Source organism: Ctenopharyngodon idella, chromosome 19 (genome assembly GCF_019924925.1).
Source record: "Ctenopharyngodon idella isolate HZGC_01 chromosome 19, HZGC01, whole genome shotgun sequence".
Lineage (NCBI taxonomy): Eukaryota > Metazoa > Chordata > Actinopteri > Cypriniformes > Xenocyprididae > Ctenopharyngodon > Ctenopharyngodon idella.
This window is the reverse complement of record NC_067238.1, coordinates 32,930,761-32,953,658: the sequence shown is the minus strand read 5'-3', so window position 1 is coordinate 32,953,658 and position 22,898 is coordinate 32,930,761. Positions and strand designations below refer to the sequence as shown.

The following is a 22,898-nucleotide window of genomic DNA, read 5'->3' as shown; positions in this document are numbered from 1 at the left end:
ACAAATGCTCATAAAATGCTCATTAAAGTTATGATAAAGCAATGCGTCAGCAGAGAGACGTGAGGACATCGTGTAGTTAATTTTAATAGCAAAGTCAAAATATTTTTATTTGAGAAAAAAAAAAATAAAGGCATAAATGAATCGTTCACAGTGAAACCAGTAACATGCATTACGGAAGTAAATAGAGTCAAGAATGATTTAATGTGCACACACAGTTAGGAAGTTCATCATTTATGTAATCTTTGGGACTTATGGATAGTTCAATATGCATTTAATGGGCTAACAGACAGTGCGTGCGTTGTGTCAGCAGATGGCAGCACTTTATTTCCCGCTCGTCAGATCGACACGGAAATACAAACGAGAAAGAACACAAGCGCCCCATAATCCATTGCAGCCCGTGAGAATTGCCAGTCATCTTCTGTATTAGTGTGTCCGGCGTGAATTCAAGCGAGCAGCTTATTTACATCGCGTTACGAGATCAGACTCCAACATCTGAGCGTCAGGATGAAAGAAGCGACGGCAAAGAGACGCGAGAAACCCCGCGCGGATAAAGATGTGGAGGATGTGGAGATGAAGGAGGACGAGCAGCGCGCGCCCAGAGAGCAGGACCAGCTGACACTGGACGGTCAGAACCTTATTTACCACTAATGCCATGAGAATAAATGATTTTACCAGTCAAAACAACACCGGCATCCTCTGTAATTCTCTGTAATCTGTCGCTATTGCGAGATTTATTATGACTAAGGCGTGCAGAGCCAAAAGATGAACACCCAGTTTGTTTGTAAATATGATCACTGGTGTGATATCAGTAATGCACGTTAGAAAACAAAACAAGGCTGTTAGTGGACTGAAGTATAAAACTGAATGAGAAACGCCATTAAAACGATGTTCACTCAAAGTAAAATAAACTGGTTGAGTCTCTATCTTGTGTTCATCATGACTGCTGTGTCATGCAGCGAGTTACTGAAGCACAGCTCCACCGATTTAGATTTATGTAAATTACTGCTGAGCTTCATTACACAGTTAACAATAATTACAACAATGGAAATGTTGTTAAAATAAAAAAAGCTAAAATTTTAAAAATAGCTATGCTTCAGCACGTTTTACACTTATTTTTCAAATGGCATTAAATATTGCATTATATAACCCTAATTACTATGTGCTTACATCAAAATAATAATAATAATAATAATAATAATTGTTAGGTTCAGTGTTCTTATTGTGTTGATGTTGTATTGTCAAACACTGTTATTGAGGTAGACACGGTAAAGTTAGGGATAGGTTAAAGGGTGGATTAAAGTGTAAAGGTCAACAGTGTAATCAATTTTACTTGAAATTACAGCTGTAATTACATGCCTCTCAGACAGAAATCATTGTAATATATTGCCACAGTGATTAATGGGAAACACTGATGTCTCTGTAGGGATGAACAGATTCAACCCTGAAAAAACTTTCTAATAATCCTGAAGACATTGATTATCTGGTTCAGGTGTGTTTGATTAGTGGCCTCCAGGACTGAAACTGCCCATCACTGTGACACATTGTGCAAAAATGTAAAAAAAAAAAAAAAAAAAAAAAAAAAAAAAGTCTTGTATTATAAATGCAGCTTATTTTGAATTGAATTGAAAAGCAGTTGAAGTTGATTTAAGTCAGTATATTTATAATAAAAAAAAAATTAAAAAAAAGATGATAAAAACAGAAACTGTGAGTTTAGTGTTATATTTGACTAAAAATGTATTGCAGAAACACACACATTAACTCCTCTGATCAAAGTAACTTGTTTTTGTTACTACTTTTTCCTGTAAATGCAATTCACTTAACATCTATTTGTATAGCGCTTTTCACAATTCATGTAGTTTCAAGAAACTTATTGTCCAGTGCGATAATTAAAAGCAGTTGACCTCTAATCACTACGATCTACATGATGAAGGCATGGATGGCTCTGTAGATGACTCTAATGTGTTTGATCATGGATGCAGATATCAAGGAGCACGTGAAGCAGATCGAGAAGGCTGTTCTGGGGAAGGAGCCACGCTTCGTCCTCCGTGCGCTGAGAGCTCTGCCCTCCACCAGCCGTCGCCTCAATCCCAATGTCCTGCACAAGGCCGTGTCGGGATTCTTCACCTCCAACGCTGCCAGCAAAGAGTTCCTGCTCAGCTTCCTGGAGCAGGTACCAAAAACACTTGCATCTTTCTGTTCATCAACAAATATTCAGGTGTCAAACTTGGGGAACTGCTTTTTGATTTCAGGGTTTGAACAGGCTAAAATAATACATGAAAGTTGACAGTTTTAGAACAAAGAAAAGTTTTGTCCACATTCTGAATGACTCGGTCCTTATTTTAAGCATCAGGTTTGGCTGTATCTAGTCCTGTGATGCATCCCTTTCCTTATGTTTAAAGGGATAGTTCACCCAAAAATGCTAATCATGTCATCATTCACTCACCCTCATGTCATTCCTAACCCACAGGACTTTCTTCTTCTGTGGAACACAAAAGTAGAAATTTTGATTGCTGGTAAAACAAACAGTTTTGATGCTCATTGACTTCCATTGTGTTAGATCGTGCAGATATCCAAAATGTTGGATCGGATTGATCTCCGCTTCAGAAAAATTAGATATATTAAATCCGGCCTGGACGCCGAATCACAGATATGTCTTCTATCAGCCTGAGAGTTTGAATGAGAAAGCCGGGGAAGAGCAGAAGCGGGGGCCTGTACCATGATGGTAGTTGAACAAACTCAGGGTTATAGGATTAGTTTCAAGTTGACAAAACCAAACCACTCCAATCTGGCTTTGTTGGTACCATGACGCTGATCATCAACTTTCTCTGTCAACTCAGGCTTTGATCCTGAGTTTGTGGAGCGCGTGACATCAGTGGCAAACCGCCAAAACAGCCTGTGATTCGATTCTCGTGAGCCAGCGCGATTCAAAACTCTTGCTGAAGGTTAAGAGATTGAAGAAAATGAAGAATTTTAAACTCATTTACACTAAAGAAGATACTTGTTCATGAAAGAGGACAAATAAAAGAAATTATCTTTCTCTATCAAGTGAAACTTGAAGTTAATTTATATAGTTGATAATATATAGCGATAGAGACTCAAACATGTAAGGTCACATGTAGTCATTTTTAAAGAGTTATCTATTGATTCCACAGCTTATTTATATTACATATTATCTGTATATATTCATATTCATTTAAACTAAATGCTTAATAATAACTGTTAAACTAAAATTGCTTGTGTGTAATGGATTAATATAGATCATATAATAATTATATAAATCATATAAAAATTAATTAGTCTAATTGATTAAAGCCAGACAATTTCATCGTTAAATATTTGTTTTTACTATATAGTGACCTTTAATTTGGAGGAAGAGAAACTAGGGGAGTGACTTTATTGCATTGGATGTGTCAGTGTCACTTTCCTCACATCTGATTGGTCCCATTTTGGTTTGAGATCTCTTACCCAGAACAAAACCTGCCTTGGAGCGTAAGTTACTATTGTGATGAACACCCCTAAAAGCCAAGTCAATTTCATGGTACCTAAAACCCTGGATTGGCGCAAACTAATCTGAAACTTACCTGGCTAGCCAGCTAATTCGGCTTCACAGTACAGGCCCCGGGAGACGAAGCGAGTTTATTGAATAATCTTAGTTGTGTATGTGTTATTGCTCATGCTTTGTCTGACCAGTACAAATCTAACCAGTGTTATTATAACACAACAAAAACAATGAAAAATTACTGCTTCACAACATCGTCTTGTGATGTTAAAAATATTCTCTCATCTCTAACTCTAAAACAAACATCCCTTAAAACCACACAATCATAGAATTGGAAACCACAGAAAGGAAATAAGTAATATAAATTATATAAAAACATAAAATGACATATGAATAATAAAATAAAATAATAAATTAATGATAAAATTATAAATCAAATGACTACATAAATGACTAATAATTTTAAATGATTATAAAATTAAATTATATAAAAAACTAAGAAAATAACACAACGCATATATGGTTGCTCTCTTAAGGTAACACACACAGGCTGCTATTGAGAATCCTTAAGATCCTTCAATTCTATGGACAAAAAAAAACAAGACATGTTTGCCAAATGTTTTAAATTGCCTATTAGTAACCACACTCTAATAAAACCATACACTAGTAACATACACTAATCTTTTGTGTTTTTGATACTCTGCAAATACTAAAAGCTGAACATTCAAGTTACTATTAGGGATAATTGTGCTGATTTTGTCAATTTTTTCATTACCCATACATGCAAGAGCATGAGTTGAATATTTTTCTGCAGCATAAACCTGCAGGCTGTTTTTGACAGCTAAATGGTTCATTGAACAAACCCAAATGACACACCCAAAGCTTTACAGGAATAATCCTGGACTCTTTTGAAACCAGAAAATTGAAGATTTCTACTGTAAGGAACTGAATGTAGGCACTTCATCCCATTTTTCATCCATTGGTTTAACTTGTAATAAGTATCTGGAAATGCTTAACTTTGAGCCCTGAAGTTTTTTGCAGCCCTAAAATTAGACACAAGTTGCTGTGTTGATTTGTAACTGAAGTCTTTCTCCTTCAGCCGGTGGAGAATGAAGGGGACGTGCAGTTCAGGCCTCGCACGGGAAAAGCTGCCGCCACGCCGCTCCTCCCGGAGGTGGAGGCGTATCTTCAGCTGCTGATGGTGGTCTACCTCACCAACAATCAGCGCTACACTGAGGTGAACGCCATGCGCAGCTGTCAAATCATACGTCTGGTTATCAGTCATCTGTGGGAAATGTGAATAAAAATTCATAGGGTTTTATTGTGAATTATGTATATAAAACAGGAATGTCAACGTTAAAGCTATAAAAATCAGAAAAATTATTCAAACAAAGTCTGCTGACAGAGCTATTAGATTTCACTGCAGTCCAGCACATTGGGTTTCATGTTCACACTTCAACTAAACACAGAAAATAACATTGGGAGCTTTTTAAATTAAATCTAATCAATCAAAGAAATTGAAAGATTAATCAGTTATCAAGATGTCCAAATGATATCCAAATGAGTTGTGGTTGCAGGCCTAAAATCCTCTGATTTCATCCATAAACCCTGTCCTGCACAGGCTCAGAAAGTCTCGGATGACCTGCTACAGAAGATCGGCTCTCAGAACCGTCGTGCTTTGGATTTAGTGGCTGCCAAGTGTTACTACTACCATTCCCGTGTGTACGAGTTCCTAAACCAGCTCGACGTGGTCCGCAGGTGAGCCGTTTTTCCACAGTATCACAAAGATCAGCTTGGGAAGTTTCATGCAGTTGTGTTGAGATGGTCACTTCTGTTCTTTAATGACCCAGTTTCCTGCACACGCGCTTGAGGACAGCTACGTTACGCCGGGACGCTGATGGTCAGGCCACGCTGCTAAACCTGCTTCTGCGCAACTACTTGCAGTACAATTTATATGACCAGGCTGAGAAACTTGTGTCCAAATCGGTGTTCCCTGAGCTGGCCAATAACAATGAGTGGGCTCGCTATCTATACTACACAGGTGAGTGAAGGAGTTATGAATTTATGGTCTGAATTAAATTTGACTAGAGTTTTTCACACTGCGTTTAACACCTGGTCATCATCATTCTAAACACCGCTTACACACGCTCTTCTGATTGGCTGTGATTTGTGATTGATTTGGAGCCGTAAATAATTGAGGCACATCGGGTTAGAACACATTTTTGGAGTAAAATTAGTCATTTTTTGTTATGAAGCTTGGCAGGTTTTTTTTTTTTTTTTTTTTGCATGTGTATTCTGACATCCTGTTTAGGTTACAGTCAATTTAATAAATAATAATCTCAATCCCAAATCAAACACAGTGCTTTACTGTCAAATAATCATTTCAATGAGACAAAATATGTAATATTATTAGTAAATGGCGTAGTAAAATTGTGACATTATTATTATTAAATGGTTGGCTGGTTTCAGGGCGGATCAAGGCCATCCAGCTGGAGTATTCAGAAGCGAGGAGGACTCTAACAAACGCCCTGCGGAAAGCACCTCAGCACACCGCCGTGGGCTTCAAGCAGACGGTGAGTGTTCGCCTGCGTCTGCGCTCTCCGCTCTCCTTCTGCTGTTGCTGTTGTGAATCATGATTGTGTGTCCATCAGGTTCATAAGCTGCTGATCGTGGTGGAGTTGCTGCTGGGTGAGATTCCAGACCGTCTGCAGTTCCGTCAGCCGTCTCTCAAGAGGTCTCTCATGCCCTACTTCCTGCTCACACAGGGTAACTCACTTCAGCCGCTCTCCTCCTGCTTAACACCGGCAAGCAAAGATTGTGTTATGATCGACATGAAACACCTGAACCGCATATATAACTTAAATCACCATATGACATTCATAGTTTTAATGAAGTCAGTTGTGTGTCCTTCATATCGACGTCTCAGAGGCCGAAGCGCTTTAGATGTAGTTCAAGAAAGGAGTGAATGGTGAATAAAGTGTGTGTATTAATTGTTAAATCTAAAATACCTTACCTGACTTTTTTTCCTAAGTGTGTAATCAGTAACACTACTACTTTAAAAGTTAAATGATAAATGTATGTGATCAGTGTAGTTGTGAAGGATGTATTTTAGCATGTAATTTCTCTTCTGGTGTCACTGTTGTATTACAAGTAATTCAATTACAAATTCTTAACATAATTTTTTCCTTCTGAAATTGAGGATTCAGTATTGTTTATCAATCTCAACTCCTTCCTAAGATCATTATCTCAGAATAACAGTGTGCCGTTTCTGAACTTCTGGCCTGTCTAGCGGTGAGAACGGGAAATCTTGCCAAATTTAACCAGGCGTTGGATCAGTTTGGAGAGAAGTTTCAGGCAGATGGCACCTACACGCTGATCATCCGTCTCAGACACAACGTCATCAAAACCGGTGAGTCGTGGAGCTCAGAGTTCTGCTTCTTTTCTTTACTTTCATTCTTTTATAATGAACTAACGGCACATTCGCCCTTTCTGCAGTAGCGAGTACTGACACCATTCTCTACCGGCTGCTTTCAGACACCGACCAATCTTTAATGTCTTAATGACAAGGATTTTTAGTAGTGATAGAGAATCATTTCATAAATGTGAATAAGAATGGATTCTGTGGAATAAATTTAGAATATGAATGGCCTCGTTTCATTAGTGTCTATAAGAAGCTACCCAAATAGTATAATTCAGTCAAATTGACTTGACTGAAAATGCTCCAAGGATAATTCTGTGAAGTATTTACTTTTTCAGATTTGTCACTTTTTCATATCAGTTAGAAGGCTTCATTTAAAGGGGTTCAGTACTGTGGTATTAAAATTGAGAATCAGGAAACATGTTATTTATTTCTAAATTAGCGAATAGTAGTTCAGATCCAGGTTTTCTCAGCAGTTCAGATCTGAGGTGATTTCCAGCTTCAGTCCAGCATGGGTCAGGATGTTGCATCCAGTGCGACTCTCAGGATAGATGTCGGTCTCTCGCTGTGCTCGGAAGAGCCGTGTCTTCCTCAGACAAGGCCCATGGGATTCAGTTGTGATCTGAAGGGAATATTTGAAGCCTCTCTCCTTGTGTTTGATGAGTCGTCCCTTTCGCTATAGTCTTCCAGGCAATTTGTTGTTGCTTGATTCTGGTTTACATTAGTGTGCAGCCCTACAGTCCATCTGAGATATTCTGTACTATACAACTGTAAAGCACTAACACATGTATGCATGTCTCTCCACAGTGAAAGTGCTTATATTTCATTCTATACCGAAGTGTGCATTTAATTCTTTGCAGGAAAGTTTGTCTAACCCTGCTCACGCTGAAATGTTTGAGGGTGTGTTCGTTAGCACATTTGGCTGAATGCTAGCCTGTATGTAGGCAGCTGTATTTAGGATGCTTGACGCAGGTGTTTGATGTGTTTCCCGTGTAGGAGTGAGAATGATCAGTTTGTCGTACTCTCGGATCTCTCTGGCGGACATCGCTCAGAAGCTGCAGCTGGACAGTCCTGAAGATGCCGAGTTCATTGTGGCTAAGGTCAGTGTCCCGCTCATCTGACAGCATCACGTCCACACATACAGTGCCACGATCACACTAACTGACACACTATATCTCCAGGCGATCCGTGACGGTGTCATTGAGGCCAGCATAAACCACGAGAAAGGTTACGTTCAGTCTAAGGAGACCATGGACATTTACAGCACCCGAGAGCCTCAGCTCGCTTTCCACCAGCGCATCTCCTTCTGTCTGGATATCCACAACATGTCTGTCAAGGTAGGAGAAATGTCATCGTATGGATTGTTTTAAAATAGTTGTGTATAGGTTTGTGAAGCCATTCGATTGAATTGTCGCAGGACACTGCTTAATTTTCTGAATTTGCACACATTGCAGGGCACTGGTGGCCACTGAGGCTCAATGCCTGTGAAAGTGCCTTATTTAACATTAATGTTCTAAATGTTGATTATTCATTTGATATACTTCAACTTCATAAATCGAGCAACAGATATGTGCAAACAAAAGTAATGTGGGTGTCACTCAGAATTCAGAGCCACTCTGAAACGTCTGAGATCCACTACTGTTCACTTGAGTGCTGTTAACAGAATCCACCCATTTCTGTGCAGGCCATGAGATTCCCACCCAAGGCGTACAACAAGGATCTGGAGTCAGCTGAGGTGAGACGGACACACGGTCACTGTGCACAGAAGCTCCGCTGAAACAGCTTGTTGACAGATTGTCTGCATGTGTTGACAGGAGAGAAGAGAACGGGAGCAGCAGGATCTGGAGTTTGCCAAAGAGATGGCAGAAGATGATGATGATAGTTTCCCATGAGTTTGCAGAGCCTCACATCCTTTTTTTCCTCCAATCTTAAATTGCCCGTCTGTTCCTCACAGGAGCTTCAGCTGTGCTCTTATTATAATCCATGAACGTACTGTGTGATGTAACATTATAAACCCATCAGTTCTCTGGTTTTGTAAACTCATGGATGCTTGTTTTTTTTTTTTTTTCACCATTACATGCATCAGTTTTATACATGTGGTTTGCAGCAATAAATCTCAAATAAACAATCGTGTCTTGTTAGAAAGTGTTGAAATGAAAAGCATTGTCTTGCTTTACCAAATGAACAAAATAGACATTAATTTTGAAATTGGTGGAATTTACTGGCTGAATATAAAGAGGCAGATGGCTGTTAACAGATTATTACAGAAGGAGAAAGCTTGTCTGTTACTGATTTACATTTAATCCTGTTTTTTCTTCTATTTAAATCAAAGGCTTCAGTTAAATGTGAAATTAGTATTTTACAGATGAAAGTTTAGAATGGCAGACAGTGACTTTCTTCCCATCTGGAAATGCATGTTTTCCTACTTGCAAAAAACTATGAATTGTCCAAGGATTTGTGCTTATGTTGAATCCTCCTGACTACCAGCTATGGAGTTTTGTCCTCTGTAGAGGATATTATATTTTAGTGAATTTCTCTGAGACCTAACATGTCACAGTTTTAAATCTGGATGTCCTTTAAAGAGCACATTCAGGGCTTTTCAGAGATACCAAATGTTGGGAGGTTTCACCATGACCACTCCCACTTACATGACGTATTTCCTGTATTTGGCTCAAGTGTTTAAGTGGGCGTGAAGACCGCAAGTGTGTGTAGAACTTTTGATTACCTGATGGGACACACTTATAGTCTTGCAAAAAAATGCAAGCGTTTACAGAGCTTTTTTTAAAAATGATTATTTTTCAATACTTAATTAAGTTGGCTTGAAAAAGCCCACTTATTGATATTCTATTTAAGCTTATTTTTCTTAGACTAAATTTTGCCCTGCTACTCCTCCTAGACTGTTCAAGCTACAACCACCAAACTCGGACTAGACCTTCAGACTGTTCTGACTCGAGTTGCTATATCTTTTCAGACTGATCAGACTTACGGTTTTCCTAAAAATGCTGATCAAAACTTGGAAAAATCCCATTGACTTTCATTGACGGAATGTTCAAATGAGCCAAGACTGTTCAAACTCCAACTGTCAAAATTCAAATTTTGACAGTTGCAGAGGCTCATCAGACTCCATTAGCTGCCATTCTATGTTCTATTTCTAAACCATTGAGACTCATTTAAACTTCCATTCTATCTAATATTTCTAATCTATCTATATATATCTTTCTATCTCTCTCTTTCTATGTATATCTTTCTATCTAAATCTATCTATCTATCTATCTATCTATCAAACTAAATCTATCAAACTAAATCTATCTATCTTTCTATCTATCTGACTATTTCTATCTTTCTATCTAAATCTATCTATCTAAATCTATCTATCCATCAAACTAAAGCTATCTTTCTATCTAAATCTATCTATCTATCTATATCTTTCTATCTATATCCTTTTCTGTCTATCTAAATCTATCTATCTATCTATCTATTTCTATCTTTCTATCTAAATCTATCTTTCTATCTAAATCTATCTATCTATCTTTCTATCTAAATCTATCTATCTATATCTTTCTATCTATATCTGTTTCTGTCTATCTAGATCTATGTATCTATCTATCTATCTATCTATCTGACTATTTCTATCTTTCTATCAAACTAAATCTATCTTTCTATCTAAATCTATCTATCTATCTATCTATCTATATCTTTCTATCTATATCTGTTTCTGTCTATCTAAATCTATCTATCTATCAAACTCTATCAAACTCTATCTATCTATCTCATAGCAACCACCCAGAACAACCTAGCAACCGCATAGCAACCAACCAGAACACCATGGCAACCACACAAATCACTCTGGCAACATCCTAGTAACTAGCCCGAGTACCTTAGCAACCACATAGGACCACCCTAGCAAGGACCCAGGATACCTTAGCAACCACATAGCAACACCTTAGCAACCACCCCGAGTACCTTAGCAACCGCATAGCAACACCTTAACAATCACCCCGAGCACCCTAGCAACCGCATAGCAACCACCCCGAGTACCCTAGCAACCGCATAGCAACACCTTAGCAACCACCCCGAATACCCTAGCAACCGCATAGCAACCACCCCGAGTACCCTAGCAACCGCATAGCAACACCTTAGCAACCACCCCGAGTACCCTAGCAACCGCATAGCAACCACCCCGTGTACCATAGCAACCACATAGCAACACCTTAGCAACCACCTAGAGTACCCTAGCAACCGTAAAGCAACACCTTAGCAACCACCCCGAGTACCCTAGCAACCGCATAGCAAAACCTTAGCAACCACCCCGAGTACCTTAGCAACCGCATAGCAACACCTTAACAACCACCCCGAGCACCCTAGCAACCGCATAGCAACCACCCCGAGTACCCCAGCAACCGCATAGCAAGACCTTAGCAACCACCCCGAGTACCCTAGCAACCGCATAGCAACACCTTAGCAACCACCCCGAGTACCCTAGCAACCGCATAGCAACACCTTAGCAACCACACCGAGTACCCTAGCAACCGCATAGCAACAACCTCGCAACCACCTAGAGCACCCTAGCAACCGCATAGCAACACCCTAGCAACCACCCCGAGTACCCTAGCAACCGCATAGCAACACCTTAGTAACCACCTCGAGTACCCTAGCAACCGCATAGCAACAACCTAGCAACCACCTAGAGTAACCTAGCAAACGCATAGCAAAAACCTAGCAACCACCTTGATTACCCTGACTCTATCTATCTATCTCAAAACTACTAAACTAAAACCAAACTTTCAAACTGAAAACTTTCAAACTTTAAACTTTATAAACTACTTTAAACTTTCTGGACCGACTTTTTCAAGCCAAATTAAAGTTTGTCTCGACGAACTTTTTTATCTAGTTTTAAAATACACTTCTAAATGTCTGCTCAGTGGTCGCTATGTAAATAAGACAATTTTAAAATTGTGGTGCTTCTTTAAGTGATAAAAAGCAGCTGCAAATGTACAAAATACACTTAGCCTACTCATTTTTGCATCAATAAAATGTGCAACACTTTATATTTTACTACCAAATTATTTGTAATATATAATTAATTTAACTTACAGTCGAATGTTTTCCTTGACATCTCGCGATTTCGGGGCATTCCCGAACATAATTCATGATGGGACACGCTTAGCCTCGAGTAGCGCTCCGAAGCGCTATTCAAGAGAGTGGGTTCAGTGTGCATTAAGGGTACTGCTCTTGGGCATTTTTAAGACGTGGGACAGTCTCGCGCACTTACTTCCTGTCGCGATGATATATATATATATATATACGCACGTACATTTCATTCATTATTACAGTTTATTCACTATAGTTTAAAAAGTAATAAAATATGACAGTATGACTCAGAGTTAAACTGTGTCAGAAAAAATTAATTTTAATTATGTCAGATAACATGGTCAGGTGTCAAAGTGTCTGAATAATTTTTGGTCCCAAATTTTTATCAGTTTTACTGGTAGTCCACTGTATGAAGAATATTTGGGTATAATATGTCACAGTTTACTTTATTTTGCTATCCTCACTTACAGAAATGAACTATAGTGTCCTGAACCCACTAGTAAAAATATCAAAAATGATATCTAGTGTCTGAATAATTTTTGGTTTGACTGTATATACTTTACACAGTGCTAGGTAGATTTTAGGTAATATAATATTACTTTTTTTTTTTTTTTTTTTTTTTTTTTTACTTTTGACCTAAATTGTCACATAGATTTGAATAGGATTTTTGTACAATATTGATCTAAAAATACAAAAAGAAATAAAATCTATTTAATTCTCTACCCACAACATGAAGTGCATTAAACATTATCAAGTTTCCTAAACTGGGGTTAGTGAGTTAATGAAAAGCTAACAACCAGGGCCGTAGCCAGGATTTTTAAAATACCGAGGTCATTTTTTCAAATTCCACCCCCCCCCCCCCCCCATCCACACACACACACACACACACACACACATACATACACTTACATATAAATACAAAAAAATACCATAGATTTGGAAGACACATTTATTTTCACAATTCTAAACTTGTGTAACAATGGCACCATAACTGACTGTGTTACTCAGCTACCTAATATTTACAGCCATATTTACATTGTAACTAACATAACACATGGCAATAGAAAGCCAACAACTGCTGTATTCTTTTAATATGAACCCTTAAAGTGTTGGCTTGGCATATATCAATGTGTCTGTGTGTGTTTGTGTGTTTTAGAAAGAGAGTGAGTGTGTGTGTGTGTGTATTAGGCCATTTGTGGGTGTATGTGGAGAGACATACAGTAGGCCTAGAGAGAGTGTGAACTGATGACTTGCAACCAACCTATTCTGTGTGTGTATGCCTCTGTGAAAGGTATGTTTTAATAAAGGCAAAGTGTGAGAGATTGTAAAATTTGTACAGTATATGCATGTGTCTGTAGTTGTGTGTCTATGTGTGTGAGAATAAGAGAGAGAATAATCTGGCCTCTTGTCTTGTGGTGGAGATCAATCCATCCATCCAGTGTTCACATCATTAACTGTAATGACATAATGAGTGGGACTTTTTTCGTTGAGCAAAAGTCACTATTGCTGATGTTGCTTAGCTGACCGTCTAACGGATAAAGTACTATCAATCTACTTAGCCAGCAAACTCGAACAAGCCTGTTTAGTCAGTCCTATGACAACGTAGTTTTGTGTGTTTCTCGAGATTCTAATGACAAATGAAACTTAGCGCTTCACAGCGCTGAACAGTCTGCCACTGACACACACAGGCTCACCTTCTCTCCTACTCTTTCCCTGCCCTTCTGTTGTTGGCTTTTTAAAACTTAATTTAGTTTGATGCAAGTTCTTCTTCATGTCTGCATTTCGCTCAAGACCACACTACGATGTATTAGCTTACGTGAAAAAACATACAATCAGCCTGCCGGCTTTCCAGACTCTCTGAATCTGTAGCCTAGGTAACGTGTCACGTGCCACTGCCTGCAAAGACAGATAGAGGCGGAGATTTCACTTGAGATTAGACGGAGAATGTGAATTTAATTGGGAGAAAATACATACGACATATAGATTCGGATTCTGTGTTTGGCATTGATCATCACTGCTGGATTTCAGCTTTGACTAATTTGAAATTTAGGGAAAAAATACCGAGGACATGACCTCGGTGTCCTCAATGGTAGATACGGCCATGCTAACAACTGGATCATAATGTTACACTGAAATAATTTTAAAATAAAATCAATCAAAATAAAACACTTGAACAAATGTATTATTTGTTCACCTGAATGATGTGTTGTTAAATTATTGAAATATTAACTTAAATCTCAGGGAACTTAAATATTTTAAGTTTCAAGTTCTGTTTCGCAGCAGAAACTCTATCAGTGTGAATCAGAACTAATTCATAAACCCTTGATAACTACATGATTTAGATGTATTAAATAATTCAATATAATTAGTGTTCTTTAAAAATATTGTCCAAAATGGGTTTTAACACATAACAAGGAACAGAGTTTTTTAAATTCTCTTTTTTTCTGTTGTTCCAGCATATTCAAATTATTACTTACAAACGCCAAAACCACAGGCTGTTCTTTTATTTGTTGTTATTTGTTCATTTAAATCCATGTAATATAAGTGTTTAAATATTGTGTCCATTATAAAAGGCTGTCCAATCAGGCCTTTACAGTGAAGCTCTACAGTAAATAGAACTGAGTATTTTTATTATTATTATTATTATTATTATTAAACAGAATTCAAGTACAAACATTTAAGGCGTATTTCAACAATCATAGATCTGTTTTCTCATGTTGATACAGCATTAAAGAAAGACAAAACATCAGGAGAACAAAAAGGGGGGGGGGGGGGGGGGGTATTAATCTAGTAACATAAACAAGTCTAAAGCAGAAACATATTTTCTTTTCAGATGATTACGGTAATACTGTTTAGATAACACATTTCTGATAAACTTATTTGTAAACTGTTTGCTATTTAAACTAATACCTTCAATCCAGAGTGATCTCATTTCTGATCGAGAGTTAGAGTTCATTGCAAACTGTTGAATCATTGTTTTCGGGGGTGTTGGGAAGGCCTTTATCACTCTGTTGTGTTCTCTAATTGGGCACTGGAAACTATGTATCACAAAAGTCTCTGTAGAACAACAAATTAACAAAATGATCCATCAAATGACTTACTGCCCATATACCCTTTTCCCTCCAAGTACCTAAAAACAATAATTTCCTATTACTCACAATATATCTGTTGTTCCACAGAGGTGTATTATGTGGTGTGAAATTATGTTTAAACATTAGGTTCCAGTACAGAAGAACTTGCTGGTGGAAATCAGATCATTTTACAGCTGGTTTGTGTAAATCAATAGAACTGAGGATGAGTTTCATTAAACTGAGGGAGTAATGGAGAAAATGTTGATATATATTTTTTATAAACTTATCCATTTTTGTTTGTTTGTTTGTAATTGTTCTGACATTTTTATGAGAAATATTTGATCATTTGAGAAAAATGTATTCTACATGGGAATAAACAGGCACAATTAACCTCATCATAATAATTCAATTATGTTTCATAATTAAACGTGTGCTAATAGTATTCCTCTGTTGTGTAACTGTTGAATTTCTTTCAGATTCATTCATTCATTTCAAATCCAGTATACTTCCAAAGCAATTATTCTGATTAGCTCATGCGGCTTCCTGTTGAGCTGCAACAGATCAGTCATCTAAAAAAATGGCGACAGGGAAATATTGAATTGAGCAACTATTAAACTCGTCAGTCAAACAGTGACGCTCGTGAAGGAGTGGTTTATGCTTGTGGTTTAGTGTTCTTCCTGTAGTGACGAAACTGAAGAATTCCCAGGAGCTGCTCGTGTAAATATCCGCGTAATTAATCCGTATTAGTGCGCTATTAAATGAGTGTCTGTCATATTCTACAGTACAACTGTACTCATATAATTAAATGTGCCTCAAACATAAAGGGCATTACTTTGATTCACACGAGCAGAAATAAGTGCAAGAAAAAGAAATAAATCACTATCATCTTTTTTCCCCCTTCACTTTTCCTGCGTTACTGATGTAAACCCAAAGAACCGGAAACTTTTTTCCTTCTTTTTTTTGGTTTTCGCAACGCATACGCAGGACACGCAATAACCGTGCAGGGTAACTCATGAAAGTTTCCCTAGTTGGATAATCTCAATGGGTTTAAATAGCCTAGAAATCTGCAGTAAATTATTCTATACACTTTGAACCACAATGAAGTTCTACCTCAGTAAGTAGATCTTAACCATTTTTAGAAAATATACTTAAGTATGAATAATGATTAAAAAATTAAGATAAAAACAAAACAAAAAGCATATATTACAACTTTATCTGCTCTGTTTGCTGTGCACTGAATGTCTGTAGCTTGTGTGTTTGGAGCGCTGCTTCAGTCATTGTTTGTGATATAACCTGTTTTCACTCCTGATGCATTAAACACTGTTTTCAACACGCAGTTCTTGCAGTGCACTGCTGTTTAACGCTGGTATATTCCGCGCCGCTCCGCGATCCCGAGATGACGCGCGCGGTGGAGAGCGCCATGAGTTTAGCCCAGAAGATTCTGCGCGACATTCCCGGAGCGCACGAGGCATGCGTCACAACGATGGTGAGCATGTTTACCTCTTTACTTTCGACATATAAACAATTAAACGAGGTCAGATGTTACATTTTATGAACAAACGTTATAGCTACTAGCGCAAGTATTAATGTATTGTTCTTAATGTATTCTACTAATAACTAATACATTCTTGTCAAATTGATCTTATTTGGTCTTCCATGTGATTACACGATCCATTTCAGTTGACAACAGTGACACAGAATGGCGTTATATTCTGCCCTTACTACAAAATAATGGAAACGGTGTTTGTTTGCAGGGTTTGACCCTTTCCAGTGAAGCAAAAGACTTGGAGTATTTATTGAGTGACATCGGCATCCCTGCGCCTCCAGTGCTCAAGTCAGAGGAGCTCACCATGGTAAATACTCTCTAACATGGCAAACTGTGTGTAAGCGTGGTAAACAAATAATTGTAAGAAGCATACAATAGTGTTTAGGAAAATGATTGAGATGCATGTTGCTATTGATGATTTGAGAGTCAGAGCATTTTGAAATAGATGAATCCGTCCGTCTGTCCAGCAAAACTGCTGAAGCAGGATAGAAGCTCTTCTAATTTATGGATCTATTTATGAATCAAACCTGCAAATGTTAGAAGTCGAGTTTCGATCACTGGCATCACCTCTAAACCAGTACTATTCAAATGCTTTGAATGAATGATTTTGTTTTTTGTGATACTGAAGCTTGCATGTAAAAACATTTTCAAAGAGGTGTTTAACAACTCTTGACTGTTTGTTTTGACCAGGAAATGAGTTTAAGCCGTATTGTAAAGGGTTTGGAGCTACACCACAAACTTCTGCAGGAAATCGGAGCCGTCTTGAGCTCCACAGAAGAACTGAAGCTCCTTCTTGCAGATGTCAGAGATCTGTCTGCTCAGCTGCATGAGGTATTCGGCACATTTCAGCCTCTTTAACATTGCTTAAAGTCACCCTCAAATCAAAATGGACAATTCCTGTTCTTTAATGGAATATTGCAGTGTTTATTCTAATCGATTTATCGGTGCACATCAACATCATTTTAAATTTATGTTCCTTGTAATCTTGATTCAGAATAACTTCCCGACATCTTCTCTTCTCTGATGACGTTTACTGACCCGACTTCTGTTTCATGCTGACTTTAAAAACAAATAATGTTTTATTATTATTTATGGCTGAATACATACCATTTTAGAGTAATTAAATTACATTTAAATAATGCTGTTTTATTGTTATGTTTTGAATGAAAAAACTACAAAACTTAGTTTAGGCAGGAAGATTATAGTCAAGCATCTGAAATTCATTGGTCTTTCACATTTTCTACAGTATGCAGTATTGCACACACACTTCCAGGTCAACAGAGATGTGTCCCAATTCACTGAGAAACACTCTAAATGACCTGATACAGATATTAGTTTAGATTATTAACGCTGCTCTCTCTTCTTGCTCAGATGCAGCGGCTGGCACAGATTCCCAGTACAGAATCTCAGAAAGCGTTTACCCTGCAGCTCAACAGTGATTATCAGGTGCGAGTGGCGGCTCATCTTTCCCTCAAGCAGCTGCGCAGCTTCACACAGGATGTGTTCCGCAGTCTACGACACATCGCTTTATCTAACTAGGTTGACCCACAGTGACCTAACCAAGCCTGCGACACAATGTCCACTTGAACAAACTGTTTTTTCTGTGTGAAACTATTTTTGTAATCCAAAATCCTTGCTACAGCTGAATTCCACTTTGGAATAACCCTATTGTTTTTAAATGGATATATTATTATATGACTTTTATATATTTATTTATTATAGTTCGTATTATTTTTATGATGTTATTTATATTGACAGAAGTTGTACCCTATGGGTGCAGAGTAGGTTTCTATTTAACCAGATTTTTATTTATTACTGATTAAATATCATGTTTCACCAACATGTGAATAACTATTAAACATTTTCAGAAAAAAAAAAAAGCTTTTTCTTTCAGATTTTGTCTCTGTAAAATATCCAAATGTTGACATGTTTATGCTATATGCCATCTTAGTGTGAATACCATACATCAGAATGTTATACGTCTATATTAATCTTAACTGTAGTTACAGTAAATGGCATTCTGTGAACTGTTCCCTCATTCTAACCCTGTCTAAGCTGTAAAGTTAATTTCTCAAAAAAGAAACAGAGAATGACCACAATTTGAAATTTAAATGTTTGAAGTATGTTGGATCAACATTGAAAATTTTATGCAAGCCAACAGCACACATGGATGTGATGGTGACATTGATCTAACATTGATTTATAATTGAAGGTCAGGTCATTTTATCTCTCTGAAAAAAAAGTTAGTGGCTGCTCCACAATCAGTGCGGCATTTTCAAACTGACTTGCTCTAATCCAGTGCTCTAACCCTAACCCTGTTTGCTCGGAGCCCCAACGCTGGTCAATTATTAGCCTCCATGTGAATTCTTCTCGAAAATGTGGCAAGTTGAAATTATTAGCTTTCAAACCACGTCTGAACTCTATCTGACTTGAATGAATCAACCAGCACTGAATTCAACTGAAGACTAAATTAAGAGGCATAACTCCAACATTTAACAAGTAATTACATAACGCAATAAAAAAAAAAAAAAGTCTGGACCCCAGAATGAAGGTAGCGTATGCCCATCTGAAGGGGGTATTTCACAGAGTCTAGAACAGCTGTAAATCAATCATCACGAAGTGCAAGGAGAGATATTCTGGGCAAGGTCAAGCTGGATGTGAGTCTCTGGCCCTGTTATCTGGTATTAATTAAGACGCATTTTGGTCGATCGAATCACAAGTGGACGACGCTGAATACAGGTGCAAACAGGGTCTAAAACGTTTTGAGCTTGTCCACTTTCGACCACTAACAGAGGTAGTTGAAAACACATTGGACCGGATTGCAAATGAGTTCTAACTGAGACCACCTAATAATAATAAACATAAACAACTTAGAGAGCTTGTACCTGACTGTTGCAGATTAATTTCAGTGTTGATACTGTTCACATTGGATACCCATAACTCAGAGTCTGACTGAATCAATATGAACAGCTCCGGTTATAGAACGTCACGGGTTGCCATCTGTGGCGCGGACTCCGTGCCAAAATCAAGTGTCCGAACGACCGATCGATCGAACGTCAAACCGAACGTCTATCTGAACGTCTTGTACTTTGTGCGTCTAACGGAGCGATTAGTGTACAGTTTTTTATAATAATATTTCATTCTATTTAGTGTCCATTTCATTCATATAACATATTTAATATTGGGGCATCCAAGTTATTTGACATATTTGAAAAAAGAAAATTAAAAAGTAAGGCAATAATTACTTTCCCTGGTAATTAGTTACTTTTATAATGAAGTAACTCAGTTACTATTTGTGAGAAGTAACTAGTAGCCTAACTATAACTAATTACTTTTTTAAAGTAACTGGTGAAAAGGTGTATAAAGCAATATTCAATTCAGTTCCTGCAGGGACACGACCAGCAGAGTTCAGTTTAACAGCCGCACTAAAGGCTCTCCTGAAGCACATCACCTGATTGGTATTCTGTAGATTTCCTGGGAAGTAGGATAAAGAGACTGGTCTGATGGACTGGTAGCCTATAGGCAATGTACAGTAGGCAATAAAGTTAACAGTTAAAATGATTATACAGGTTAAATTAAGACTATGGAATGTCTGTACAGTTACATGCTCTTAGTAAAACACATACTTTCAGGATTCAGTATTTAGTATTTATGTATAAAATATCTGTATTTAGTGCCTGTGATGTCCATGTGTAGTCTTTACACATCAGCTTGGCTCCTTACAAACCAGTTAATTTCAAGACGATGGCGTCACGTCAGGTCATCACGTGGGTCACCCGCTCAGTTAGACGCATAAAGTACAAGACGTTCAGATAGACGTTCGGTTTGACGTTCGATCGGTCGGTCGTTCGGACGCTTGATTTTGGCACGGAGTACACGCCATAGTCAGTGTTGGGCAAGTTATTACAAAAAAGTAATTAATTACTAATTACATCATCAATGTTGTATTTAAAATTCTTTTCTAATTACTCTGTCTGAAAAGTAATTTAATTACTCAATAAGTAATTTACTAATTACTTCTTAAAATACCTATAAACCTTGACCGGATAGACAATAGAAAGGAAACTCTTTTAATAATTTAGTCAAACATGGAATAGTTTAGCCTTTTATAGCTTTTTAAAACATTTTAACTTTATTAAAAAATATTCTATAATACTTTTATTAACTTTATAATACTTACATTTTTTTAGTAACAAATAGGGATGTTACTATACCAAAAATCTAGTAGTCAGTACGGATACCACCAAAAGTGCACAATACTCGATACCAAAGTCGATACCACGGTAAAAATATATAAAAATACAAATAAAACAATGCTATATATTTTTTTCCAGGTAGGTCTAATAGTAGTAAGTAAAAATACCACAGAAATTAAATAATCAAATATAAAATAACTCTGCATAACTGTATAAATTAAATATAGATTAATCCTTATTAAAGCTTTTCATTTGTTGTTTGATTCTCATTTATAATAGGCTACAGACAGTCAATAGTAGACAGTAGCATGTTTTAAAGGCTGCTGTCACAAAGACCTAATGGACGGAGACAATATGCTGTTACACATGCTGTTCACACTCACATAACCAACGCGAATATACGCGAATACGGGCATTTTGACATAACTATGTGTGTATTTGAACGTTTATGTGTAATAAACCGCGAAAATCTGACACTCGCGAGAGGCGGCTATGTGTGCGCGCTTGGGTCGAGAGCGCACTGACTGAAGACCGTCTCTCAGAGAGCGCGCGCAGTGTTTTCTCTCTAGGACATAGCTTACATTTTACCGTAATGTTCTTGCCTACCTGTGTCAAAAAATTGAAGTAATTGGATTATTTCCATTTTGCAAAACAGCCACGCGCTTCTGCCGACATCTTCAGACAGCGACTGCGCAGCCAACTGGTGCGCGCAACTGCACCACAGCTAACGATTTTAAAGAGGCAGCGTTCACTTTTACCTTTAGATGACAAATTTAGATCTTAAATTCAATATTGATTTAAACAGAACCGTTGAACTAATTTACAGTATGTAACGCAAGTACACTATAAGTAACTGTAATTAAATTACCTAAAAATTAACATTAATCCCTTACTTTACTTTTTCAGTGGATAAGTAATTTAATTACAGTAACGCGTTACACCCAACACTGGCCATAGCCATCTCTTAATTTCGGTAGTTATGGCGTGAACGCAGCATCAGCTCGTTGTTTTGATTCGGTAGGAACTGTAAGTGTCTGCCGTTTGCTTGCGGTGCTCGTGACCGAGGCCTAAAACACGCTGATGACGTATGATGTCTGCGCGAGGGTATGAAAAAACTCGCAGACAGGCAGGTAAGAACATCGTATTATTTCATTCGGAGCGAACATAAAGATTGGATGAACATTTTATGGTCCTACTCCTTCCACAGACGAGATGTATTTACAAAAATACATTTAGACCGTTTAACATAGTGATTGCTATCAGGATATGAGGAGACTTTCAACCAGTATAACAAAAAATATTTCTGTAGAGAATCACCAGGGCCTCTGTGGCACAGTCTATGGGTTTAGAATTCACTCTGGATTAAGATTTTTTTTTTTCCCTGTTGTTCTTGACCCTTCTCTAACTGATGACCGTGATGGACTTCATTCAGCTCCAGAGCTTGACCAGTGAAGTAGAACTTCATGTAGTCGAGAATTAACTTGACTATTGCCATTACCGTTAAAGAAACTTTATTCTAGCATCACAGTTCCAGAATTATCAGCAAGACTGTAATACACCTGTAAATTCTTCTGATAATGTTTAGTCACGTGGGTCAAGATTATGCGTGCCAGATTTCATGCAAATCAGACCAACAGCCTATAGGTGACCAGAGAAACGTGTTGAGAAAACTGCTTGTGGAAAAATTGCATATACAGAAGTGAAATCGGACATACAAAATTACCTCACATTTAAAGCAGTTCTAAAGCTCATGTTTACAGTCCATTAACTAGCCTCAAGTTTTACAAAGCCAGTTCCATAATGTTAATGGTGCTCACCTAGACCACGGTTCCACTTATTTCATATGGACACATCCAGCAGGCAATAAAGAAAGAAAACTACGCAGGAAAGCATCAGCATGAAACACCAAACTTTTAAGTGGCTCATTTATTTGCTTTAAAACGACTGATTAAAGCACCAGGTGGATCGAGGGTTCACGTGTATTTTGTGAACATTGCAAATGTGACATCCATTAACAAGTACACCGTTTCAAATCAGGTTCTTTAAGAATCACAATGTTTCCAGTAAAGGCAGATCC

At 37.7% G+C, this 22,898-nt stretch overlaps 2 protein-coding genes across 2 annotated transcripts; both read left to right on the top strand.

The window, feature by feature from the left end:
* The first annotated feature begins 357 nt into the window (after positions 1-357).
* psmd3 (proteasome 26S subunit, non-ATPase 3) lies at positions 358-9,045 on the top strand. Its single transcript, XM_051872704.1, has 12 exons — positions 358-625; positions 1,980-2,170; positions 4,599-4,736; positions 5,121-5,257; positions 5,350-5,540; positions 5,969-6,072; positions 6,151-6,265; positions 6,789-6,908; positions 7,914-8,017; positions 8,099-8,254; positions 8,602-8,652; positions 8,732-9,045. The coding sequence occupies exons 1-12, from the start codon at positions 505-507 to the stop codon at positions 8,807-8,809; spliced, it is 1,506 nt and encodes a 501-aa protein (XP_051728664.1). The 5' UTR covers positions 358-504; the 3' UTR covers positions 8,810-9,045.
* A 6,969-nt stretch (positions 9,046-16,014) lies between these two features.
* On the top strand, positions 16,015-18,505 carry csf3b (colony stimulating factor 3 (granulocyte) b). The gene is made up of 5 exons (XM_051873785.1): positions 16,015-16,193; positions 16,417-16,565; positions 16,834-16,932; positions 17,316-17,456; positions 17,997-18,505. Exons 1-5 carry the CDS (start codon positions 16,178-16,180, stop codon positions 18,162-18,164), a joined length of 573 nt encoding a protein of 190 aa, XP_051729745.1. The 5' UTR covers positions 16,015-16,177; the 3' UTR covers positions 18,165-18,505.
* The last annotated feature ends 4,393 nt before the right edge of the window (positions 18,506-22,898 follow it).